The 27,447-nt window shown below is 44.3% G+C and overlaps 2 protein-coding genes and 1 long non-coding RNA gene across 5 annotated transcripts in view; 2 read left to right on the top strand and 1 right to left on the bottom strand.

The window, feature by feature from the left end:
• FBXL13 (F-box and leucine rich repeat protein 13) overlaps positions 1-9,789 on the top strand; it is a gene marked incomplete at both ends in the record, with an annotated part of 70,615 nt that extends 60,826 nt beyond the window's left edge. The window contains 3 exons of the mRNA XM_081957128.1: positions 1,213-1,339; positions 7,755-7,918; positions 9,510-9,789. Coding sequence (XP_081813254.1) covers positions 1,213-1,339; positions 7,755-7,918; positions 9,510-9,789 — 571 coding nt within the window. The remainder of the gene's footprint in view (positions 1-1,212; positions 1,340-7,754; positions 7,919-9,509) is intronic.
• A 126-nt stretch (positions 9,790-9,915) lies between these two features.
• On the top strand, positions 9,916-10,753 carry LOC309394641. Its single transcript, XR_014175762.1, has 3 exons — positions 9,916-10,017; positions 10,156-10,538; positions 10,663-10,753. It is a non-coding gene; the product is annotated as an uncharacterized lncRNA (long non-coding RNA).
• The window catches only part of FAM185A (family with sequence similarity 185 member A), a 45,561-nt gene continuing 28,782 nt past the window's right edge, over positions 10,669-27,447 (bottom strand). For 2 of the 3 annotated variants that reach the window (XM_081958013.1, XM_081958014.1), the window contains 3 exons: positions 19,788-19,886; positions 16,317-16,451; positions 10,669-10,925 (listed from right to left, as the gene is read on the bottom strand). In XM_081958013.1, the coding sequence (XP_081814139.1) occupies positions 10,810-10,925; positions 16,317-16,451; positions 19,788-19,886 (350 nt within the window). In that variant the 3' untranslated portion in view covers positions 10,669-10,809. Of the gene's footprint in view, positions 10,926-14,765; positions 15,591-16,316; positions 16,452-19,787; positions 19,887-27,447 lie in introns of those variants that run through there. The other variant, XM_081958015.1, reaches the window with a different exon arrangement.

The following is a 27,447-nucleotide window of genomic DNA, read 5'->3' as shown; positions in this document are numbered from 1 at the left end:
TCCCATAGAAAAATATAACGAGGCTTCATTTACAGAAACCCATGACAGATTGGTCATCACCCAAGTCAACAAGGACCACGCTCGGTGTTAGAGTTCATAATACGAAACTGGCTGGGGGCTTCATAAAGCCATAAGATACTTTGTTTTGAATCGCTCCCAGGATGGAAGCAGCAGACTGAATGAAAGCCATTCATGTAGCCCTGGCATCATTTACACCAATCGTGGGGATTAAACAACATTTCTCTCTCTCTCTCTCTCTCTCTTTCTAGCTGTGAAAACATTGAACTCCACATGATTCCCTGACGCTTCACTGGTAGCACACAAAGATGCCTCAGTGTTGCAAAATAAGCATAGACCTCACATACACAAAGCCAGACTGTCACTCAGGATTTTAAACTGAGTTAACTTTAATTCATCAAAACGGATTGTTTAGTAATGCCAGCATTCAGAAGGGATGAAACCCTTAAAAAGAAAAAGATCTCCATTCCAAGGAAGGGAAGGTTCTAGAAAGTCTTCCAAGATACTGATGAGTGCATAGGGCCCTCATATGGAGAACCCATGGCACCAGAGGTGGGTTCCTACTGGTTCGGACCGGTTTGACCAAACCGGTAGTAACTTAGCGACCTGGATCGCTGGGACTGGCAGCGACCCAGGCCTGCCACGCCTCTGAACCGGTTCTCTCGGCGGGGCCGTCTTGTTTTTGCCAGATCAATTTTTGTTGCGCTGAGTATGCACACCTGCCACAGGTGACACGCAGCATCCTCTGGGGGCACGCGAGTTGTCGCGCTAGTTCAGCTCCACCGAGCATGCGCACGCCTCCCGCCGGTCAGCTGGTCGTCGGGTCTCTGCCGCACATGAATGGGGGACACGGCATGTGTGGGGGAGCGTGCATGCTCGACGGGCATGTACGGGGCCTGCACCCGCATGCGTGGGATGGGGGAAATGAGGGGGAACATGCACATGCGCGGGTGTGGGGGCATGCGAGGGTCACTCGCACAGGTGCGGGGGGGGCAGGAGGGTGTGCGTGCGAGGGGCCGCACCAACTTAACGACTGCTGTGATCCACCGAACAACTGTGGCAAGAAAGGACGCAAAACGGGGCACAGCTCACCTAGCAAATGTCTCACTTAGCAGCAGAAACTTTGGGCTCAAGTGTGTTTGTGAGTTGAGGATTAAGTAAGAAACATGTCCACATTTCTTATCCTGTCTTTAGGTGCCCAAATCTAATTTATTTGAATTTGTGTAACTGTCAAATTGTGACGGATGCTGGGATCCATGCTATGACAGCGATGGCTTCGTTAGCTTATCTCAATATGTCCCGAACAGGCATCACTGATCAGGTGAGAACCCAGAAGATTGAAAATCTATCGCTAGGTATGCTTTCTTGAAGATGCGTGTGTTCTGACGGTCAATGGAATGTTTCCTGTGTGTCCGATCACAGTTGGCCAAGAAAGAATTCCATTCCGTTCTGTTCTCCTCTTCCACTCCACTCCACTCTAGATTCTCTTCTCTCTTCTCTTCTCTCCCCTTCCATTCCACTCTATATTCTCTTCTCTTCTCTCCCCTTCCATTCCACTCTATATTCTCTTCTCATCTCTCCCCTTCCATTCCACTCTATATTCTCTTCTCTTCCCTTCCATTCCACTCTATATTCTCTTCTCTTCTCTTCTCTTCTCTTCTCTTCTCTTCTCTTCTCTTCTCTTCTCTTCTCTTCTCTTCTCTCCCCTCCCCTTCCATTCCACTCTATATTCTCTTCTCTCCTCTTCTCTCCTACTCCACTCTATATTCTCTTCTCTTCCCTTCCATTCCACTCTATATTATCTTCTCTTTTCTCTTCTCTTCTCTCCCCTTCAATTCCACTCTATATTCTCTTCTCTTTTCTCTTCTCTTCTCTCCCCTTCCATTCCACTCTATATTCTTTTCTTGCCCCTTCTCTCCCCTTCTACTCCACTCCACTCTATATTCTCTTCTCTTCCACTCTGCTCCACTCTATCTTTTCTTTTCTTCTCCTCTCCCCTTTCACTCCACTCCACTCTATATTCTCTTCTCGCCTCTTCTCTCCTCTCCTACTCCACTCTATATTCTCCTCTTCTCTCTCCTTCCACTCCACTCCACTTCACTCCACTCTATATTCTCTTCTCTTTCTACTCTTCTCTTCGCTCTCCTTCCACTCCACTCCACTCCATATTCTCTTCTCTTTTCCTCTCCTCTCCTCTTTTCTCCTCCACTCCATTCCACATTCTATTCCTATTCCCATCACTGGAGGTGAAGGTGTTTTGTTTGTGAATAGGCTGGTCTTTCTTAATGGTCACCAAGTATCCATCTCTAAAGAATTCAGGCATCTGCCGGAAGCTGTTAAGAAAGACTGGGGGCTGCTTTCTGCCTTTAAGAACATGTTTCTCCATTTCTCCTTTGGGGAAATATAATATTCTGTCTCTTTTAATAGTCTTCAAAATATTTCATTGTCTAGGATGGTGTGTGCGTGTGTGTGCGTGATTACTTCCTAAAGTACAACTACAATAAATCGTATTAGTCATTATAGTACTACTACAATATTATTTGTATCATTATGTACTATATTATAATATTAGTTGTCTTTGAAAATAAGAATACAGTGTATAGGCAGACCTAACCATTTGTTTCATGACCACTCAAATGTACAGCAGCACTGAAAGAAAGTGACTTATGACCATTTTTCACACTTTGTAGCATCCCTGTGGTCATGTGATTAAAAGCTCAGATGCTTGGCAACTGGCATGTACTTATGACAGTTGGTATCCTGGGGTCATGTGATCCCCATTGGTGTCCTTCTGACAAGCAAAGTCAACGGGGAACCGGATTCACTTAACGGCCGTGCTACTAACTGAACAACTGCAGTGTTCATTTAATAACTATGGCAGGAAGGGTTGTAAAATGGGGCTAAACTCACTTAACAGTTGTTGGTTTTTTGCTTAGAAATGGAAATTTTGAGATCACTTATGGTCACTTTTTCCCTTTTTGAGAATGTTACAATTTTTTCAATCTAATTCTCTACCTCTTCCTGCCCGTTTCCGTTTTTTAATTCCCAACACCAATTTCCTTCCCCCCCCCCCCAATTTACAGTGTTGGCGTATATTTTGCAATTCAATCAGCTTAACTGTTTTTAAAAAATATTAGACTGCTAGCACGTTAACATTGCTTTAAAATGTTTATAGGGTTTGGAGAGCCTTGGCAAGCACTTGAAAATAAAGGAGCTTATTCTGTCGGAGTGTAGGCAGATTTCTGATACAGGAGTGAAGGTAAAATAACATACAGGTGTCACATTTACGACTGTTGGATTTTCTGTATTAATAGGTTGAGGTTTCATTTCATAAAATTCCTTGTCATTCTTAAATAAGTGTTATGCTTGCTATCTATGGGACTGAACGTTGAAATTCATTGTGGGAAGGAGCAAACCATAAGTACGTTCCCGATTTTCCGGTTTGCCTGAAGGGACGGTTTTTGCGCACTGGAGGCTTCAGGGAAGCTCCTGAAGCCTCCAGAGGGCCTCCAGGGGGCGGGGAGGCTGTTTTTGCCCTCCCCAGGCTGCTATAAAGCCTCTGAGGCCTAGGGAGGGTGAAAAATGGCCTAAAAAAAGGCTGAAGTCAGCTGGCCAGTGCGCGCATGCGTACTGACCAGCTGACAGGGCAACGCCTTGCTTGCCCTGACAAATGGCTCCATGTGCCCCCTGTGGCATGTGTGCCATAGGTTCGCCATCTCGGGTATAGAGTCTCCTGTTGAGGCTGGGGGTTGGCCTAAGAGACCTCCAAAGTCCCTTCTGACTCTGTATTTTGTAAGTCTGTTCCCTTAAATTTGTTTTCTTTATATTCCTTCATTATTTGATCTGAGGATATTTTTTTATATAGCTTCACTTCCAACTCTATCCTTGGAGTTTGGGAAACAGGAAACAGATTCACTTTGGAATCTAACATTCACCCAGGTTACACGTTTTAATGTCTTCTATTAGTATATACATTTGATATTTATGAAGATATATATTTTAAAGTTTACCCTTCAGGAAGTTTGTATGTCCTGATTTTGACTATAAAGAGCTACCTTTGACACACAAATCTGTGATATACAAACTTACCTTATTTTTTGGAGTATGAGACACACTTCCCCCCACCCCCAAAAAGAGGTTGAAAGTTTGGGTGCGTCTTATAAACTGAATGTAGTCCCACCCACCTGCTGGCCCCCACCCTTTGGCCTCTGCCTCCCAGCAATTTGCCTCCTTACAGCAAACAGTCCGTTTTCAGCTTCAGCACAGCCTGATTAGCACAAGCAACTGATTGTTGGTTGGATCGGCCTCTCGATCATCAACTGTTTCAGGCTACAGGGATTGCCATTGTCAACGCCTAAGGCGTTTCCATGACTACTATCACCTTGAGAAGGGGAGGGAAATTCCATACATAGTTTTGGCCAGAGTAAAAGTCTCATATTTCTGTGCTGGGATGTGAATGCGCATGTCCAGAACCCTGCCATAACGTCCTGTTGGAGAATGACCTCAGCCAGAGGGGAGGGGGCACAGGGGTAAAGGTCAGATGCCATTAAATGTGATTTAGTTTCAGCTACGCAGAAGTCCGTGCTAAGATGTTAGTCCTAATAAACGAATGGTTTTGCTTTGAATTTCGTTCCGGGGCTCGTAAATTAATTAGAGCAACTCTTGGAACCTTCACAGCCATTGCCTATTGTCGCCTTCATGCGCCCCATTCCCCCTCCCCCATTCTGGTCCATGCCGCCCAGAATAGGTGGAAAACGGGGTGTGCAGAGGCCAAAAATGGGTTGCGCAGAGGCGGCAAAAGGCTATGGCAATCCCTGCAGCCTGAAACAGCTGATCGTCTGGAGGCTGATCCAACTGACAATCAGCTGCTTGTGCTAATCAGACTGTGTTGAAATTGAAACTGAAACGCTGTTTGCTGCAAGGAGGCAAATTGCTAAGAGACAGAGGCATATTTTTTTCTCCCTTGTGCTAATCAGGCGAAACTGAAACTGAAACTAAAACAGGCTGTTTGCTGTTTGCTGCAAGGAGGCAAGTTGCTGAGAGGCAGAGGCAGATTTTTTCCCCTCCCCAAAAGCTAGTTGTGTCTTATACTTCGAAGCCAGGGGTGGGTTGCTACTGGCGTTACTGCTGGCTCACTTTGCGTGCGCGTGCACAGTTGCCTGTAAATAGTTCTGTGCATGGGCAGAACATTAAAAAAAGGACAAACAGCATGCCAGCAACGGCAGCGATGACCGGGGAACTGGTTTGGAGGCATGGCCAGCCTGGGTCGCTGCTGGTTCTGTGACCCAGGCCAGCATTCCATTACCGGTTCGCCTGAACCGATGCGTACTGTTAGCAACACACCTCTATTTGGAGTGTCTTATACTCTGAAAAATACGGTACTTGATTATTGTATTTAAGAAGTAATAACTACTCTATATGGCGTTGTTCTTAAAAATAGTTGGAAATAATGTTACTTCCTGCATTTTTTTAAGGAGCAAGGATATGTGATTGGGTTCTTTATAACTGTCTTATGTTGTTGTTTACTAATTGCAAGGTTGATATGTCATTTTTTTCAACCACAGAATTACTGGTGGGGGGGAGCGGGGGAAGCTATGAATCCATCAGTTCAAGTTTGTGTCCCCACTGTGTGTTGATTCTAGTATCTAAGCTGGTTTAGTAATTTTGAAATCATCTGTCCAGGATCTAGTCACAGTTTTAAAACATAGAACATGAATTAATATATCAAATCAAATTGATCAAATGCATCGAATTGTGGGTGTGTGAAAGCATCCTTTATGAGAAATGAAATAATCCTCACATGTAGTCTTTACTACCTAATCTACCTTACTATCTAATCTTTTAGATTTGCTAAAAGGTATATATTTGATATATGTATCTCAGGAGAAAGCCAGTTATTTTAGAGGGTACATTAATGAACATAACTCATAAGATCTCTAGTAATCACATACAAACACATCTAAATCATACGTCTTTGTAACTTATGTTCCAGGTATTGAGCGCTGAATTGAAAAAAGTAGACTACCTTGATTTTTCTTTCTGCCGGCACATATCAAATTCTACATTAAAATATTTGTCACTGAATTGTCGCAAAATCACATGTCTCATACTGGTAGGCTGTTTCAAGGTGTGTAGGAAAACTACGGTACCTAATGCCTTTTTTCCCTTTTGAATATGTCACGAGTAATAAAAAACCTTTCCAGAATTCTGTCAAGTCTGCCCCATCCGGAGTGATTAAGAAATGTTTGTTACTAATAATTTTGGCACATGGAGAGTCCTGTAAATTCCTCTTTTTTTTTTCAGGTAGAGATTCCTGTGTGACAATGTTATGGTTGAGCCCAGGTTTGGTTCTACACGTTTTGCCAAAAATTGTGTCTGGATCTAGATCAGTGGTGGGTTCCTAACTGGTTTACTACTAGTTTACTGAAAGGGCATTTTGCCTGTGCGCTGCACAATTCGCTCACCCGTGCACCTGCCACTCGTTGCTGCGCATGCGCAGTTGACTTAAAACTGTTCTCCGTACGCGCAGAAACATGCCAGTGACAGCAGAAGAGACCGAGGAACCGGTTCTGGGGTGTGGCAGGCCTGGGTCAGTTCTATCCGTTCCAGCTACCCAGGCCGCCATACCACTACCAGTTCAGCCAAACAGGTCCGAACCGGTAGGAATCCACTACTGATCTAGATCATGAGAATGGGAGACATTTGTGGTTCGCCCCTTCTTTCTAAAAAAAAAGGAGGGGTGTCCAATCTTGGCAAGCTTAAGACTTTTGGACTTCAACTCCCAGAATTCCCTGGGGAATTCTGGGAGTTGAGATCCACAGATCTTAAAGTTGCCAAGGTGGGATACCCTATTTCGGGGGTGTCAAACTCAACTTCATTGAGGGCTGCATCAGGGTTGTGTTTGACGTCGGGGGTGAGGGCATGGCTAGGGGGGGGGGCATGGCCAGCATGACATCACTCGTGTGGTGGCCTGAGCACTCTGCCAGCGAAAACGGGCTCCTGAGCTTCGTTTTTGGCTGGGACAGCCTCCTGTAACCCTCTGCTAACAAAAATGGAGCTTGGGAGGGCCGTGCGCGGGCCTCCCGAGCTCTGTTTTAGGCTGTGATGGCCTCCTGTAACCTTCTGCCTTGAGTTTGACACCCCTGCCCTAATCTAAACAAAGGTTCTGTGAAGAGAGGGGAAACACCCGCTCTTTCTCTCAGGAGTTAGCACAAGGCATATCTTGAAACTGATAGGACGATTCCCAGTCAGCCAAAAAGCTTCAATTATGAGACAGAGATTGAATTTGAAAAACAGATAAGCATGTCCTCTATAAGCAGGGAAAGCGTCTTGTTTTCAACATCCACGCATACTTTGAAGAGTTAGCTTAAGGCATTTATTGAAACTGGTAGGAGAGTATCCATTCAGCCAGAAAGCTTCAGTTATGAGCTGCGGTGGCGGGCTACTTCTGATGACTGCCCTGCAATTTGGCAGTTCAAATCTCACCAGGCTCAAGGTTGACTCAGCCAATTTGCTGACTCTGTAAACCGCTTAGAGAGGGGCTGCAAAGCGATATATAAGTCTAAGTGCTCTTGCTATATCGAGACAGAGATCGAATTGAAAAACAGAGATGCATTCATGTAGATTAAATACTCCCTAAAATCAAGGATTTCCTATTCCACAATGTTGACTTTTGAAACACTGCAATCATTTACCAACAGCTTTTAATTCTGGGTAATGTTTTGCTTGGTTGACAGGTCACTGATGCAGGGATTCAGTTAATAGCTTCAGGGTGCAATTTCCTGCATTATCTGGATATTTCAGGTTGCAGAAATGTTACGGACAAAGCACTAAAATACTTGGCGAAAGGTTGCTTGCAGCTCCGAATACTTAAGATGTTGTACTGCGTAGGTATTACCCGGTAAGAGGTTCTCCGAGACAAATGTATAGATTCCCTAAACCAACAAAAAAATCCTTTTAGATTAGGGGGGAAATCCAGCAGGTTCTGACAGGTTCTGGAGAACCGGTAGCAGAAATGTTTAGTAGTTCGGAGAACTGGCAAATGCCACCTCTGGCTGGCACCAGAGCGTGGTGGGAATGGAGATTTTGCAGTATCCTTCCTGTGCCCTGCCCACCAAGCCACACCCACCAAGCCACACCCACCAAGCCACACCATGCCCACCAACATTAATACAATAATACAATAGCAGAGTTGGAAGGGACCTTGGAGGTCTTCTAGTCCAACCTTCTGCCTAGGCAGGAAACCCTATACCATTCCAGACAAATGGCCATCCAACATCTTCTTAAAAGACTTCCAGTGTTGGGGCATTCACAACTTCTGGAGGCAAGCTGTTCCACTGATTAATTGTTCTAACTGTCAGGAAATTTCTCCTTAGTTCTAGTCTGCTTCTCTCCTTGATTAATTTCTACCCATGGCTTCTTCTCCTTCTCTCAGGTGCCTTGGAGAATAGTTTGACTCCCTCTTCTTTGTGGCAACCCCTGAGATATTGGAAGACTGCTATTATGCCTCCCCTAGTACTTCTTTCTCTTAAGCTAAACATACCCAGTTCCTGAAACCGTTCTTCATATGTTTTAGCCTCCAGTCCCCTAATCCTCTTTGTTGCTCTTCTCTGCACTCTTTCTAGAGTCTCCACATCTCCACATCAAGATTGCACGTTGTATCGCCGCAACGTCAGCCCCCTAGACCAAAACTGAATGCAGGATTCCAAGTGTGGCCTTACCAAGGCCTTATAAAGTGGTATTAACACTTGACGTGATCTTGATTCTATCCCTCTGTTGATGCAGCCTAGAACTGTGTTGGCTTTTTTGGCAGCTGCTGCACACAGCTGGCCATTGCAACATCCCCAGGGTCATGTGATCAAAATTCAGTTGGCAACTGGGATGTACTTATGACAGTTACAGTGTCCCAGGTTCGACTGATCATCATTTGTGACCTTTTGACCAGCAAAGTCAATGGGGAACCCAGGTTCACTTTGCAACTGTTGTTACCGTTGCAACTGCAGCCATTCACTTAACGCGAATTGTCCAGAAAGGCTGCAAAATGGGGCAAAGTTCACTTAATAACGGTCTTGCTTAGCAACAGAAATGTTGGGCTCAATTATGGCTGTTGTCGAGGACTACCTGTGACGAACAAGCTGGCGAGATCCATATTCAAGAGCTGTGATGGCTAACCTTTTTTGGCTTGAAAAGTGTGCAGACGCATGCAATAGCGCTCACGCATGCCCATACCCATAATTCAATCCCCCTGCACCACCCTGTACATGCACACATGACCCGCCCACTGCTCCCTCCATTCTTGCGTGCACAACCACCACCACCCGCCCTCTCGAAGCCTGGGGAGGGTGAAAACGGCCTGCCCTGGCCCTTCAAAGGCCAAAAATCAGCTGGCTGGCGTGCGCATGTGCGCTGCAGCTGACCTACGGCAACAGCTCGCGCGCCCTCAGAGATGGCTCCGCGTGCCACCTGTGGCATCTCACACATTTTTATTTCAGACCGGCTGTCTCAAATTACGCCCCGAGGCTCCAGAAATATGAATATAACGACGACGAACCGCCTTTATGGTTTGGCTACGCGGTCAGTGGTGATGAATTGACCTCGCCCAAGAAACTGAAAAAACGTCGGTACAGCACAATGGCGGCGCGACCGAGCATGGGAGGGAGTTCGGGGGAAAAAGACTACGTACAAGCCAAACTTTCTCAGGTGGACGCCATAACGGAGCAAGTGGTGGAAGAAACTTTGATCTCTCCGGGAAGTCTTGCTGAAGATCTTTGAAAGGTATATCTGATGTTTAAAACTCCCTAAAAGCCAACGATCCTTTTTGTTAGGTGGGGGAGGAAAATGTACTTTTTTTCAAAATAAAGAAAGAAAGAAATTCTTTCCATTTATTGGTAACAAAGTCCCTGTCAAACAATATTCCTTTTTCTTTGTTGCTGTTCTTTAAAAACTGTGAAGGAAAAGTTATGGCTCTGTTTTCCTTTTTCTTTGGGGAAAACGTGGGCAGTTGGTGGTGTTTGTCTACAGCAGGGGTGTCCAAACTTGGGAACTTTAAGACTTCTGGACTTCAACTCCCAGAATTCCCCAGCCAGGCTGGCTGGGGAATTCTGGGAGTTGAAGTCCAGAAGTCTTAAAGTTCCCAAGTTTGGACACCCCTGGTCTACAGCCTTCGCTGAAGACGTGACGTTGGTTGCTTTTATTGATGGGGTGGGGGAAGAATTGCAATATGTTATTGTGGTCAGAATGTCCGAAGAATTGAGCCATAAGGGAGCAAAACGCGTTTCCAAACAAATCATTGACACGCCGTATATACTCGTTCTGAGATTCATAAAATCATAAGGTTGGAAGGGACCTTGGAGATCTTCTAGTCCATCCCCCTGCCCAAGGCAGGAAACCTTATTATTTATTACATCCTGGACAAATCTTTTCTTGAAGACCTCCAGTGATGGAGTATCCACAACTCCAGGAGGCAGGTTGTACCACCGATTAATTGTTTTCCTTGTCAGGAAATTTCTCCTTAGTTCCAAGTTGTTTGTTTGTTTGTTTGTTTGTTTGGATTTATATGCCGCCCTTCTCCAAAAGGACTCAGGGCGGCGTACAACATTAAAAAAACACACATCCCAAAAGTTAAAAAATAAATAAAAATTAAAGGTTGGGTCTCTCTTTAATGAGCTCATCAAAAAGATGAACATTTCTCCAATTCAGAGAAGTAACATTCACGCTTTTGTTTATTAGGAAGTATTAATCTTATGCGGTCACATTTCATTGTTCTGTCTATATTTATAAAGTAAGTATTGTTCAAGGAATCTTCAGTTTCAAAGATTGGAACCAGCTTTGGCTTTCGAGATGGACGGTGCCATATTTTGTCTCCGCTTTAATGCATTCTCCTTCTGCATCCTTTTGACCCATATGACCTGGAAAAGAAAATACTTAAGTTATTTTCACACATTACTAAGGGTCTTTTATTATTTTAATATAGAAGACTCGAGGGATGCGGTGGCTCAGCGGTTAAGATGCTGAGCTTGTCAATCAGACGATCGGCAGTTCAGCAGTTCGAATCCCTAGTGCTGCATAATGAAGTGAGCTCCCGTTACTTGTCCCAGCTTCTGCCAACCTAGCAGTTCGAAAGCACAACAAAATGCAAGTAGAAAAAATTTTTTGGTGGGAAAGTAACAGCATTCTGGTGCCTTCAGCATTTAGTCATTCCAGCCACATGACCACAGAGACGTCTTCGGACAGCGCTGGCTCTTCGGCTTTGAAGTGGAGATGAGCACCGCCCCCTAGAGTCAGGAACGACTAGCACATATGTGCGAGGGGAATTTTTACCTTTACCTTTGAGGCGCTCTAAGATGGTTAGAACGGTGTTGGAAAAATTGCTGTAGAAATGTTGCCGATCAGCTTAGAAGGAGCCGTAACACAAGCAAGATGTAAATAGTCAGAGAGGATACAAGTCTTCTTCGACTTACGACCTCGATAGAGCCCAAAATTTATGTTGCTAAGCGAAACGTACCTGAAGTGAGTTTTCGCTCCATTTTACCACCTTTCCTGCCCTCATTGTTAAGTGACCTGTTGCAGTCGTTAACTTAGTTAACTTAAATGTGAGTTAGTTGCCATGAAGTTTTCATCCAGCAGCAGCAATGTGGCTGAAAATCTGTACAGGTTAAAAAAAAAAGTCCTTCCGCTCCAGTAAATATATTACTTTGTCAATGGAAGAAATATTCTGATGTTTATTTTTATTTTCTTCAACCAGCGGACAGCAATTGATATGGCCTGAGCTATTGCTGCATTTGTGATGGTAGTTCAACGCCCTGCATGATTTTCAAAATGTTTTGACTGTTGATAGTTCCCTGCAAACAAGCGAACCCAGCAAACACAATCCAGTCACCCAATTGGATCTAAGCATTTAGATATTTTTCTGGAGAGAAATTCAGCTGCTCCCATTTAAAAGTGAAGATTTGGGGATATTTACTTCGACGGCAGCTGGAAGCTCTTAAATGCTTCTAAAAACCGCTTCCAGTTTATCCCACTGGTGCAATGTGCCCTGTTTTTCATACCACAGACAGGTGGTCCTCGACTTACAACAGCTCATTTAGTGACAGTTTGGCAATGGCAATGAAAAAAAAGCGACATGACCATTTTTCACCGTTGTGGTCATGCTATCGTAATTCAGCTGCTTGGCAACTGACTCATGTTTATGACGGTTTCAACGTCCCCAGGTCACCTGATTCCCCCTTTTGTAACTTTCTGACAAGCTAAATCAACGGGAAAGATTCCAGATTCACTTAACAACCATGTTACTATCTTAACAACTGCAGGGATTCGCTTAACAACTGAGGTTAAAAAAAGGTCGTAAAATGGGGGCAAAATTCACTTAAACCACTCTCACTTAGCAACAGAAATGTTGAGCTTAATTGTGGCTGTAAGTAGAGGACTATCTGTAGTAATCTACTACTTAGAGTAATGAATATACTGCCAACTACTTACTACCTAAGTAGTAATCTACTATTTAGAGCAGCGATGGCAAACCTTTTTTGGCTCGCAGGCCATAAGTGGGGGGAGCGCAGGGGGGTCATGAGCGGGCATGCTGCACCCATAATGCAATGTGTGAAACCCCCCCAATGTGCATGCACGCATGACAGGCCCGAACCCCCAATTTTTGCATGCTTGTTTCGCCCTCCCCAGGCTCCAGAGGCTTTATAGAAACCTGGGGAGGACAAAAACAGCCCCCCCCCCTGAGGCCTTCTGGAAGCTGCAAGAGCTTCCCTGAAGGCTCCGGAGGGCAAAAAAATGACCCTACGAGCAAACTGGAAGTCACTTCCGGGTTGCTAGTAGGGCCGATTTTAGCCCTCCGGAGTGTTCAGGAGCCCTCAGGAGGCTTTCCTGAAGGCTCCGGAGGACAAAATACGACCCTATGAGCAAACCGGAAGTCACTTTTGGTTTGCTCGTAGGGCCGTTTTTAGTCCTCCGTAGCCTTCAGGGAAGCCTTGGAAGGCCCCTGAGGGCTTAAACCAGCCCTACGAGCAAACCGGAAGTCCGTTCCTGAACTTCCGGTTTGCCCAGAGGGCCGTTTTTTTGCGCTCCGGAGGCTTTAGAAAAGCTCCTGAAGTCTCTGGAGGACCTCCGGGGGGACCCGGGGGAGGCTGTTTTCGCCCTCCCCAGGCTACTATAAAGCCTCTGGAGCCTAGGGAGGGCAAAAAATGGCTTTTAAAAAGGCTGAAGTCAAATTGCCAGGGGCAACGCCTCACATGCCCTGACAAATGGCTCCGTGTGCCACCTGTGGCATGCGTGCCATAGGTTTGCCATCCCGGACTTAGAGTAATGAATATACTGCGACTTGGTAGTATCTGTCAGATTAAAAGACTGGAAATACATTGTAACTCAGTTTAGAGATATTTATGTCCCTTTGCTTCATAACGTGCTTGAATATTTTTCTGAATGTATTACCTCAGAGATTCTGTTACCATATTAGTTGGTACCAAAATATTAATACTTCTCTTCAGCATATAGAGGGGCTCATCTATAATACAGTTACAATCAAAATTTTTAGGCACACAGGGTGTTTAATTCCCTACCTACCTATGTGAGATAGGTGAGGGCTTACCTACATATTCGAACCGCCGAACTGCCGACCTTTCTGATCGACAAGCTCAGCATCTTAGCCACTGAGCCACCGCGTCCCTTAAGGGAGCCTTAAGACAGCTTAAGCAGCTGTTTCCTGAAATGAAAAATGAAGGTCTCTTGTCTGCATCCAAGCTGGAATCCAAGGGCTTAAATAACTTCTTTTCTGTGGTTATTATCACCGATTTTTTTTCCCCAGGATCTATTTTCGGCTTCTGGATTTTAGAATACAAGGTCTAAAAGCAAGCTGAAGTGGGATTCGAGGGGATCCCAGCAAAGCTTTGTGAAACGAGTAAAAAAAAGTAAAAAAAGTTGGAAAGACATTTGTGGTGCTGTGTAAAAACGCTTAGTTAACATGATTGATGGGAAAAGCTCTTCGTTCAGCAGCTTCACCTCTGTCTGGAATGTGGAGTTGAAATAATTCATCTCCCCTGACTGTACAGTATTAGATCATGGACATAGTCCAGGGAAGGAAAACATACATCACTGGATGAAAAATGACCCAGACCATAGAATAAATCAACAAGAGGTATAATTGTTCTGAACGAGGTTTCCCAAGAGCATGAAGCAAACTTCTTGTCCCGACAAAAAAAACCCTTTTATTAATTGACTGTGAATTCTGCTCATTCACATCCAGCAAAGTTTTTCGAGGGAGGATTTACAGTCACAGACCTTATCTGGCTTGGAGAGCTGCCAGGCCGATATCTGCAAAACTTGGCAAGGAGTCTCGGAGAGTCACAAACCAATTAAGCGAACTAATTGTCTCCTGCAAACTCCACTCCCCTTTCGCTCCTCTTTTATGTCCTCTGGGAGGGGCCATTCATTGTCCACCTGTGGCCTTACTCCCAAGTCGACCCCTGTTCTTTAGCTGTTCCCTTCGTCTGGCAACTCTGCGCATGCGCACACTGGGAACAGGCTCCAGCTGTTTGTCTGCCTCACTGATGTCTGACTCCGAAGGCAGCTGATAACTGGCCTACGGCTCTGGCCCCCTCTCTGCCTCCGACACAGAGCCCTCATCAGAGCCTTCCCCAGACTCCAGGACTGACCCAGGTTCCTCCCCAATCTCCTCACTGTCCGAATCTGCTGCCAGCTCCACTGGCTGGGCACAAGAGTTTGCTTTAACCTGGACTCCAGTGTTGGGCCAGGATAACGCAACGGATGTGTTGCAGAGAGTATATTACATCCTCTTTTCCTCTCTTTGAGGTTATTCAGTAAAAATGCAACTAGACTTTGGTCCAACGTCAACAAGTAGCTGTTAGCCATTGTTGGACTTACATTGATCATACAGGTAAACTCTCTATGCAGCTTTTTTTTTAAAGTAGAAAAAATTATTTATGACGGGAGTGTGCAAGTAGTAAACCCTGTAATATGATGATGATTAATTCGGTACCTTTTAATACGAGCTTACAGTATGAGCTGAAGCAAATCTCTTTTTTTCCCTTCTATTTCTGCCCAGAGTTTTCCAGCTGTAAACAGCTGTTTTCCACTGCAGTTCATTTATTTGATGTACTCAATGTCTTCCTACCAAAACGTACCCAAAGCCCAAGTGAATAGCTTTAAAATACAACCTTAGAAAAACTGAACACATTTCAATCTTGGAGTATTCAACAGTATAAGAAATCTGAAGGTTTCATACTGTGCTTAAAAACCAAAGAAGCATCGGAAGGCAGGCTGCATCCACAAAGGTAAATGAACAAAATTCTAAATTTGGGAAGAGAAAGCTCTTCATCAATACCTTATTTCTCACACCAATGGATAATGGCAAGAAGCGCTCCAACCTTTGGGGCTTGCCTGAGTGGCATTGAGTAAAGAGGAATTTTCTTGGGCCACATATAAAATATATAATATAGTAACTATTGCTAAAAATCACATAATGAAGTTAAAAGTTTACAATCTTGTGGGGGCCGCATTATTAGCTGTCCGGTGCTATCTGCGGCTTGTGGGGTGTGGGATGGACACACCTGCATTTAAACAAAGCAAGAAAACATTTGACTCTCTTCCATAGTACAAATGAGAACATATTTCAAATTTCCCTGAGGGTGGATGTCCAAAAATTGACGGGGCTAGTAGAGATGGCCAAATTGAGTGCCTTGATTAAAGAAAGGAACACAATTAATTTTGTTTCTTATTTGGAAACCACTTCTGGACTTAGTGCTTGAGGTGGAAAAATAATGAAACCTATTCTATTCCATTCCATTCCATTCTATTCTCTATTCCTATCCTATCCCTATTCCATTCTATTATTTTACAGATCTTCTGCTTTAATCCTCAAGAGCCTGAAGAGCGAAAACATTGTTTCTGAGCTGAAACTAACCAGAATTCATATCTGAATTCAAGGAACTCTGGTTAGTTCCAACTGGCCAGCATGAAAAAGGGTCATGATGAGAGTTATGATGCTAGTTTGTTCAGTAAACATAGGCAATCACCAAGTACTTTGTCCACCTAATGAGAAGGAAGAAGGACTCCTTGGACAAGAGCCTCATGCTGGGAAAGATGGAGGGCAAAAGAAGAAGGGGACGACAGAGAATGAGGTGGCTGGATGGAGTCACCAAAGCAGTCGGCGTGAGCTTAAATGGACTCCGGGGGATGGTAGAGGACAAGAAGGCCTGGAGGAACGTTGTCCATGGGGTTGCAATGGGTCAGACACGACTTTGCAACTAACAACAACAACATCAAACAAACCTCACCCGTCACTGTGACACGATCGTCTCTTGAGACCGTCTCAATATCCTGCAATTGGATCTCTGGACTGACTTCCACCTTCATTCCAGATAATTTCAGAGAAGTTCGAAGAGTTGTAGGTACCTTGAGAATGATGGAACCTGTTACGGAGAGCGGGGAAAGTTACATCAAACAAACAACAAGCAAATTGTCACATCAAACAAACAACAAGCAAATTCTTTCAACTGCAGAATGATCCTCTTTGCTAACATGATTATTGTCGGTGGAAATTGCTTTTCTCTCTGCCCATGGCTCTAAAACATGACCGAAGAAGATAGGTCCAGGATGGCAATGGTGGCACGCAAAGTCATTTCTGAGGGCACGGAAGGCGTTGCCCTTAAGCTCCAGCGTGCATGCGCACTCTGGCCAGCTGGTTTTCGGCTGTTTCTCGGCCTCCAGAGTCTTCTGGCTCAACCGTAGTTTATCCTTTCCTCCTGACAGTCCTTTTAAATTTGTAATTTTATTATGGGGTATTTTTAATGGTTAATTTTATTATTATTATTGTGATATATGTAATTGTTACCTCCTCCGTGTATGTATATGTATGTGTATGTGTGTATGTGTATGTTTATATGTATTTATGTATGTTTTTTATTGTACGCCGCCCCGAGTCCCTTGTGGAGAGGGAGCGGCTAACAAATTAAATTATTATTATTATTATTATTATTATTCAGTGAAGCCTCCAGAGGGCGAAAAACTGCCCAACGTGCAAACCGGAAGTTTAGGAACTGACTTCCGGTTTGTGCATTGAGCCGTTTATCGCCCTCCCCAGGTTCCTAGAAAGTCTATGGAGCCTGGAGAGGGCGAAAAACGGACCTAGTGGGTCCAACGGAAGTCGGAAAACGGGCCGTTTCTGGCCTCCGGAGTGCCTCCAGGGGTGTGTGGGAGGTTGTTTTCACACTCCCCAGGCTCCAAGAAAGCTGTAAGCACATGCGTAGGGCAGCAGGCCGGTGTGTGTGTGTGTCATATGTGCATGCACAGGGGGCAAGGTGCAGGGGAGAGGATTAAATTATGGGGGTGGGTACGTGGGCATGTGCGATAGTGCGCACTGCGTGCTTTTGCCACCCGAAGCGGAAGAGGTTCGCCATCACTGGTCTAGTGGGACTAGCTTTATTCCTACCGATTATTTCAAATAGCCAACTCAGTTCAGTGGCTGGATGGACTTCAGGGTCTGGAACAGAAGAAGTAAATACATTGCAATCCTGGATGCGAAAACTCGGCTTCTGCAATTTGGAAGAGCTCCTTCTATTTGTGCAGGAGGCCAAAAATTCAAGACAGCCTCCCGATGACAGAAGGGAACATGATTTCCATGCGGCTCAACATGCGGCTGAGCATGAAGAATAACCGGAAGCTGCAGTGGGTGCAAAAAGCAAAAATGTGGGCAGTTTTTTGTCCTTAGACAACAGCAACATCCTGCTCTATAAGTTGCTCTGGTTGCCAGTTTGCTTCTAAGTTGTATTTTATTTTTCGATTTGTCGAATTTAGGCACTGCCCATCTCATATTCTATTCAAAAACAAGAAAGTCCAATTGCCTCCTGAAAAAGCACCTTTGGGACAACCATGTCCTGGATGACCGAGAATCTCTATAGTCACACTGCAAGCATCTGTCGGTTTCTTGGAAGCACAAAGTACTGAGTGTGCATTTTTTTCAGAAAGGAAGGTCCTGCCTCTTGGCTTCTCTTCAAACTCCCCCGAGCTCTGGCTTGGAAATACTGAGTGATCCAGCCAAGAAACTCTGGCTAAGATTTTGCTCCATGTTTATGTGGAACCAAAGCTGGCGAAAGAACTCATAAAAGCATATATATATATATAGGCTGTGTTGTATTTGTGCTGATAAATAAATAAAGGGAGACTAGTATAGATCCATTTCGAGCTATTTAGCTCTCATCAGCTAGCCATACCCTTACTGGGATTTGAACCTGGGCTGTATTACACACTAGGCAAGAGTCTTAGCCACTATGCCACAGGCTTCTCCTCCTTTATCAGCTGATGAGAGCTAAATAGCTCGAAATGGATCTATACTAGTCTCCCTTTATTTATTTATCAGCACAAATACAACACAAATATAAAAAGGCAACATTAAAAATAAAAATATGGGTTTCTGCCTGGATGGTTTTCTGTGATGAGCCGAAGGACAGAAAGAGGGAGGAGTGAGCTCCCTCCCATATTTGGGCATACCAGGGGTTGTAACACAAACACATATATATAGGCTATATATATATAGCCTATTCAGCCACTCTCAGTGGTGGCGGGATTCAAATAATTTAACAACCAGGTTCTCTGTCCTAATGACCAGTTGGGTAGGCGGGGCTTGTTGGTCATGTGACTGGGTGGGCGTGGCCAACTCAACGTCACTCGTGTCAGTGGACGCGTCACCTTAGCTGTTATAATGTATCATATTTTTCGGAGTATCAAGGGTTTGAAGAGGCAAATAACAAAAAAAGTTTTTGCACTCTGCAGACCTCCCAAAAACGGGCTCATTAAAAAAAAAAAAAAGAGGCATGAATAGCTTTAGGAGGCTTGTAGAATGCTCCTGGGAGGTGCCCGCCCCAAAACGAGCAAAAAATGGTCCGTTTTTCGTCAAAAAAAATTGTATGCATAGCCTTTAGGAGGCTTATAGAGTGCTCCTGAGGGCTGGGGCGGGGCGGGGGAAATTGAGCAAAAAACGGCCAGTTTTTCATTCATTTCTGCCCTCCCCAGCCCCCAGGAGCACTCTGGAAGTCTCCTAAATGCTATGCATGGCCATTTTGATGAAGGGGGCGGGGTTTCGGGAGGCCAAAAATGCTGTATTCAGTGTATAAGATGCACCCAATTTTCACCCTCTTTTTTGCGGGAAAAAGGTGCATCTTATACTCCAAAAAATACGGTAATAAGGGTTAACCGGAGAGGCAGTTTCTGTAAGCAAGGCAATAGAGATTAGGCTAGAAACAACATGAGAATGTTTCCTTCCTGCCTTCCTTACAGGATTAGCCCTGTAAAGTGGGAAAAAACAAAAGGAGATTTCTTCCAACAACCGCTTCTGCGAACTGCTTAGAAAGTTAACAACCATTTCTCCCGAATAGGTGCGAACCGGCTGAATCCCACCACCACAAATATTATATTAAATTCTGCATTGCTGCCACGACTGCCAGCAATGCAGAATGACAGGCAATGCTGTCTGAGGAATTCTGAGAGTCGAAGTCCGCAAGCCTTAAAGTTGCCAAGGTTGGAGACCCTTTTACTCCAGATTGTACCTATTCAGTTTCTTCAATCTCTCCTGATACGTTTTGTCCTTCAGATCTTGGACCATTTGTGTTGACTATCCAATCGCCGGCCTTGCTCAATATTTTCAATTATTTTTATTCTCCCGATCGCAGGGCATCCTAAGCGGGGAAATTGCTCTTAAGGGTAGCCCAGAAATCCCCAGAATCAATATTTCAATTTACTAACTCACTAACCTTCCTCAGAAACCAGGTTTACGTCTCCGGTTTGACGAAGAATGTAGGCCTTGATCTCTCCTCGATGCGTAAAGGCTTTTAAAGATCCTTCAGAAGAATCTGAAAATAGGAAGAAGAAAAAAAAAGCAGAAAAGCACTCAGCTCTGTATAAACGTCGATTAATTCATTGGTGTATTTTTCTCATTCTAAGTGCTTTAGACGTTTTTGCTCTCGAGAAAAAAAAAAGCTTTTGGTTTTTGTTTGGAAATAGGCAAAAGGACAGTGTGTTCTTTCTATATTTAAACTTTAATAGACAGTTTGAGACTCAGTGAGCATCAAGGAAGAGCGAGCACATCTGCAAATATTCAGCGAAGGTAGTATCTAAGCTTAGCTCTCAAAATGTTCAGTTGTCTTGGGGTATTTTTCCCCCCTCTTTCAAGAAAGTAGGAAGAACTTGGCAATCCAAAACTAAAGGCTATGCTGATAATCCTAAATGGAGTTTGTTTACAAAAATGGTAATTCATCTGTAAGGTTTTCGAATTCAGCTCAGAATCTGATAATTCCAATGAAACTCTGACCACGAGGCTACTGATAATCAGTTTTTATTTTCTGCAGAAATCAAAAAGACTTGACATTTTTGTCTCCCACCTTAACAGAGAAATCATAGAGAGAGAGAGAGAAAAAAAACAGGAGCCAACCTCACCAAACTTCATATAGTCTTTGCACAGCTTGCACAGATCGTCATAGTGTTAGAAACATTATTTCATGTTACACACAAACCTCATGATTTTTCTCAGCGCACTGAAAAAAAATGGACCTTAGAAGAGAAAAGAAATACATTTTCTGGCCTATAAGACAGAGCTTTGTTAGGGAATGCTGAACACACATTTCAAGTTGCAAGCAACATTGCTTTGCATAATCCACTTGTTATTTTACTAGGCTAAGCTTGACAATTTGCCTAGAAGTTTTATCTATGAAGGTGGAGCTTCTCTCAAGAGCAATTTAACAGAAGCTGAATTAGGTTACACTCTGTGTATGCTCTAATCCTTCAGGGGTCCTTTCACATCTTAACAGAATAATAGAGTTGGAAGGAACTCTAGAGGTTCTGTAGTCCAACCCTCTGCTCAAGCAGGAGAGCGTATACCCGTGACGGACAGGATGGGCTGGATTTAAGCACCCTGCAGGCTGCATCCGGCCCTTGGGCCTTGAGTTTGACACCCTTGGATTGGATAGATGGAGGTACGAAGAACGATTGCAGGAACTGGGCATGTCTAGTTTAATGAAAAGAAGGACTAGGGGAGACATGATAGCAGTCTTCCAATATCTCAGGGGTTGCCCCAAAGAAGAGGGAGTCAAACTACTCTCCAAAGCACCTGAGGGCAGAACAAGAAGCAATGGGTGGAAACTAATCAAGGAGAGAAGCAACTTAGAACTGAGGAGAAATTTCCTGACAGTGAGAACAATTAATCAGTGGAACAACTTGCTTCCAGATGTTGTATGTTCTCCAACCTGGATGTTTTTAAGTGCTGCCTGGGCAGGGGGTTGGACTAGAAGACCTCCAAAGCCCCTTCCAACTCTGTTATTCTTAGTCTAGAAGACTATTTGAGGGAAGTTGGATGGTCTTCCTCATCTCCTTTCTGGCACTCCAGATCTGCTTTTTGAGTTCAGCTGCTTCCTTCTGCCTAACAGGAGAACAGGCCCTGGCTGAAGATGACTGTTGCTTAGCTGGAAATAACCCCCAGGGGAAGATAAATAACAGATTTAGCCAGTGAAATATGAAAGATGTATTCCCAGTTCGCAAATTAACAGGGTGTTTCCACCTTAAATCTTCTTAGGAAAAAAAAAAAACCAAATACAAAATATAGAGTTTAGGAGCCTTCCCTAAATCGGCCAGCTATAACATCTCCCAAACAGAAAGTTAAAAGAATCCTAATTAGGAAAGGAAAAAAGGAAAAGACCCGAGGAGAAGGACGGGATGGAAAATTTGCTTTCTGGATTTATTCCTCTTGCCAAGAATGACTCCAAGGATTTCATGAATGCACACACTGTAGATTGGTGTTTCTCAACCGTGGAGACTTGAAGGCGTGTTGCCTCCAAGTCCCAGAATTCCCCAGTCAGCGTGACTGGCTAGGGAATTCTGGGGGTTGAAGTCCACACATTTTCACAGTTTGCCATGATTGACAAACGCTGGCATAGATAGAGATGGAAATAGACTTGGATATGGGATCTCCTCCAAGGACGTTGGGCCCATTCTTTCCTAAGGTAAAGGCAAAGGTTCCCCTCGCATATATGTGCTAGCCGTTCCCGACTCTAGGGGGCGGTGCTCATCTCCGTTTCAAAGCCGAAGAGCCAGCGCTGTCCGAAGTCGTCTCCGTGGTCGTGACTGGCATGATTAAACACTGAAGGCGCATGGGACGCTGTTCCCTTCCCACCAAAGGTGGTCCCTATTTTTCTACTTGCATTTTTACATGCTTTAGAACTGGCAGAAGCTGGGACAAGTAACAGGTGCTCACCCCGTTACACGGCGCTGGGGATTCAAACCGCCAAACTTCCGACCTTTCTGATTGACAAACTCAGCGTCTTAGCCACTGAGCCACCATGTCCCTTGTTTTCTTTCCTAACGGACCGTTAATTAATTAGAGTTTCGCTTTTTAAGGAGAAATTGAAGCTTCAGCGGCCATAATACACAAAGGTTTGGACTGGAGTAACAATATGAGCAAAAACACTGAAATGGCACGCATGAAGAGAACGCATCTGGCATGATTTAGAACAGGGGTGTCAAACTCGAGGCCCATGGGCCGGATCTGGCCCATGGGGTGCTTAGATCTGCCACATGGAGCCACCCTGGAAACAGCAAAGGACCAGCCTGTGGTGTGTCTGCCAGCGAAAATGGGGCTTGGGAGGGCCACGAGCGGCCCTCTCGAGCTCCATTTTCGCAGGCAGAGAGTTGCAGGAGGCCGTCGCAGCCGAAAACGGAGCTTGGAAGCCCCTTTACACTGGCAAAGTGCTTGGGCCACCACAGGCAGCCTTGACACGAGTGACATTGAACTGGTCACACCCACCCCGACACAACCCTGAGGCGGCCCTCAATGAAATCAAGTTTTGACAATTCCGATCTAGAATATTTTAGAAACAATGGTTCCTTGGAGGTCACTCAAGATCTTCTCCAAGGTCTAGAAAAGGATTTGTTAGCCTATGCTGAACTTTTATGGATTTATTGGGCGCCTTCAAGTCAGTGCTGGCTCCTGGCAACGGCCTGGATAAGTTTCTGCTGTTTTCTTGGCATAGTTTTCGGAAGTGGGCTGAGAAAAGGTGATTGGTCCAAGGTTACCCAACTGATTAAGGTTGGGACTAGAACTCACACTCTCCTGGTTTCCAACCTGATACCTTAAGCTAGCTAAGGTGGGACTAGAACTCACACTCTCCAACCTAATACCTTAATCAGGCTAAGGTGGGACTAGAACTCACCCTCTCCTGGTTTCCAACCTGATACCTTAATAAGGATAAGGTGGGACTAGAACTCACACTCTTCTTGTTTCCAACCTGATACCTTAATCAGGCTAAGATGGGACTAGAACTCACACTCTCCAACCTAATACCTTAATCAGGCTAAGGTGGGACTAGAACTCACACTCTCCTGGTTTCCAACCTGATACCTTAATAAGGCTAAGGTGGGACTAGAACTCACACTCTCCTGGTTTCCAGCCTGATACCTTAATCAGGCTAAAGTGGGACTAGAACTCACACTCTCCTGGTTTCCAACCTGATACCTTAATCAGGCTAAGATGGGACTAGAACTCACACTCTCCAACCTAATACCTTAATCAGGCTAAGGTGGGACTAGAACTCACAGTCTCCTGGTTTCCAGCCTGATACCTTAATCAGGCTAAAGTGGGACTAGAACTCACACTCTCCTGGTTTCCAACCTGATACCTTAATCAGGCTAAGGTGGGACTAGAACTCACAAGTCTCCTGGTTTCCAACCTGATACCTTAATCAGGCTAAGGTGGGACTAGAACTCACATCCTCCTGGTTTCCAACCTGATACCTTAATCAGGCTAAGGTGGGACTAGAACTCACACTCTCCTGGTTTCCAACCTGATACCTTAATCAGGCTAAGGTGGGACTAGAACTCACGCTCTCCTGGTTTCCAACCTGATACCTTAATATCACTCAACCAAACTGGCTCTCACGAAAAAGAATACAATATTAAAATCCCATCAAATAACTGTGAGAAGCCGTAGTGGCATCAAGCGCATCCATTTTAATTTTTAATATGGTAAATATTGATAAGTATAGCCCAAACAAACAAACAAACATCTATTTTGGGATCCTCCGTAATTATGAAAAGTGGGAAGGGACCCTGAGTGAAAAGCATTTAAGAAACACCGATCCAGCACATTATTAATTAGTCCCATTTTAATCAATTAGTCTTTAGTTAGTCCATCTCTGATCCCAGAGCTTTTAGAGAGTCAGCTGCAACTGCCAACTTAAGTTGGACTGTGTCCACAAAGACACAAGGTTCAACAACTGAGAGCTTTATGGCGAGCGATGTGATTGATAGTTTGGGTGGGAGGGCGCAGGAATGTAGAGAGATTAGTGGTTTTTAAAGTCATAGATGGTTATGATAAATAAGGCAGTGCTTATGAGAGATTTCAACTAGCACAGAAGAAGAAAAAGATAATTTTGCTCAGATAAATTTTGGGGATATGGACAGTGGTAGAATTCAGAATTTTTTACTACCAGTTCTGTGGGCGTGGCATAGCTTGGTGGGTGTGGCTTTGTGGGTGTGATGGGGAAGGATACTGTAAAATCCCCATTCTCTCCCAATCAGCTGGGACTCGGGAGGCGGAGAATAGATGGGGGCGGGGCCAGTCAGAGGTGGCATTTACCGATTCTATGACTGCCTTGGTCCACCTGCCATCAGTTCTTCTTGCTATGTGACCGGCCCATTTCCATTTCAATTCTTTTTATTCTTTGGATAATATTGTATACTTTCATTTATGTATATAACATCAGCAAGTTTTATGGGCCCAATCAGCAAAAGAAAGCTGAAGACCCTATTGGTTGGAAACATGAGGAAGAGGCTTTCATCCTGCAGTGGATAGATAATGGCTAGAATCACACACACACACACACACACACACACACACACACAATGTTTTTTTTCTTTTTACGACCCTGTAATCCCTTTTATTGGGGTAAGGTTGGGGCAACTTAATGGAGATGAGCATTTACGGGCCAGATGCCCTTCCTGACACCTCTGTGGAGTTCGCAGCATATATATTCCCTTTGTGCTCTGATAGGGAAACATCTGCCGCTGCCTAGGACTGAACTCTCAACCTTCTGATTTTGTGTGTGTGTGTGTGTGTGTGTGTGTGTATGTGTGTGTCAGAGAGAGAGAGAGAGAGAGAGAGAGAGAGAGAGAGAGAGAGAGAGAGAGAGAGATATGAAGAGACAAACATTGCGATCTCCAGAACTTAAAATATATTATCCACTTAGCTTTTGTTAGCCTCTGCTAACATTGTCAGAGAGTCAAAACTATCATTGAAGAGATATCTGCCTTTAACCATCATTGATCAATTTAGCCACTGCACGCGACAGGCCCATCGACCCGCCTCCCACCTGTAATTAGCTCTGTCATTTTTAGTTCAGGCCTGTTAATCGATGGTCTGAAGTAAAAATGACAGAGCTGATTACAGGTGGGAGGCCTATCGCACGTGCAATGGCCAAATTGATCAATGATGTATAAAGGCAGATATCTCTTCAATGGTAGTTTGAGGCTAACAAAAGCTAAGTGTCTTTTCTCTTCTTTTATAGCTACATCTGGAACTCGTATTTTTAGTATGTATGTATGCATGTATGCATGTATGCATGTATGCATGTGTATGTATGTGTGTATATATATATATATATATATATATATATATATATATATATATATATATATATATATATATATGTGTGTGTGTGTGTGTGTGTGTGTGTGTGTGTGTGTGTGTGTGTGTGTGTATCGCACGCACACACAAGCACACACAGAGACCATATATAAGCATGCCTATCCCAGGGCCTTGGGAAGGACATGATAGTTGGACAAAACTGCCAAATCCAGTCTGAACATCTGGCTGGCTGTGCAACAAACTATAACAAAAGAAAAGGGGGAAATGACAACACATTGGTCCTATACCTCTTAAAAGGGGTTAAACTAAATTTAATTAAGATCCAGAAATTTGCTATCATGTGTTGATTGCATAGAAATATATTAAAGAGAGATAGCCTAACAGACTTGTGTTGAGAAGCAAAATGTATGTATGTATGTATGTGTGTGTGTGTGTGTGTATATGTATGTATACATGTACGTGTGTGTGTGTGTGTGTGTGTGTGTGTGTGTGTGTATGCTGGTTTTGTTGTATTCGGGCCTTCTCCTGTGTAGATCACAGCCAGAAGATGGCGAGTGCGATCTCGCTGAAACGTTGCAAAGACAATCTCAATCCTACATGGGAGAAGACCCGAATACAACAAAACCAGCATACCTACACCTGTGAAAATCTATGAAAACAAATATACATATATATTTGTATATATATTCGTAGTAAGGGTAGCCCAAGCCTGAAGATATACATACATACATACAAAAATATCCCAAAGAATTGAAACCTACTGAAAAAAAACAAGGAGGCCGGAGAAAACTGGGCAATCTTGGAATAATGGGAAAGACAACTTTGATTGTTATAATTATTTCCATTTCTCTCCACTTTGCCAATAGCTGCGAAGGGACCCAGGGCAAGCGCAGTGGAGAATTCAATTAGGAGAGCTTTGAATAAAGTTATGACCACAATCTAGCAAACTTTTGCCAAAAAGAACAAGGACTTCTTTGTTTGTTTATTTAATCTCTCTCTCTCCTCCCTTTTCTGTTGAAAGAAATAATTCTGGCAATGCGGACCATTACAGTCAGCACTGGATTTCTTGCTGTCCCACAACATGAATTAATAAATTCTGGGAATTACTACTACGTCATTAAAACCTAGTTTGATTACATGGCTATAAAGAGCTAATGTTTACTACTGAGCTATTTTCTGTTGATTTCCATTAAAGCAAGCCGGCTCCATCCTACATAATTGAATGAATGAATGAATGAATGAATGGAAGGAAGGAAGGAAGGAATCCTTACAATCTGATTCACTTCGCCTAGAGCTGTCATGGCGAACCTATAGAACGTGGAGCCAGTTGTTAGGGCACGCGAGGCGTTGCCCTGTCAGCTCCAGTGCGCATACGCGTGCTGGCCAGCTGACTTTGCCCTTCTTTTTCACCATTTTCTACCTTCCAGAGGCTTCAGGGAACTCTCCTGAAGGCTCTGCAGGGTGAAAAACGGCCCAACGCACAAACAGGAAGTCCACTCCTAAACTTCCAGTTCGCCCGTAGGGCCGTTTTTCGCGCTCCGGAGGGCGGGGAGGCTGTTTTCGCCCTCCCCAGGCTCCTAGAAAGCCTCTGGAGTCTGGAGAGGGCAGAAAATGGACCCATCGCGTGCCAAAAGCGGGAGTGGGACAGGGGTCACGCATGCATGCGCTGGGGGGGGGGGTCACACATGTAGCATTATAGGTGATCCGAAAAAGGTTAGCCATCACTGCCTAGAGCTACCTAAGAAGAACAGGACTTCTGTATAGAGCCATAGAGGACTCTC

This window comes from Natrix helvetica (genome assembly GCF_964273705.1).
Source record: "Natrix helvetica genome assembly, chromosome: 6".
Lineage (NCBI taxonomy): Eukaryota > Metazoa > Chordata > Lepidosauria > Squamata > Natricidae > Natrix > Natrix helvetica.
This window is presented reverse-complemented; position numbering and strand designations above follow the sequence as displayed.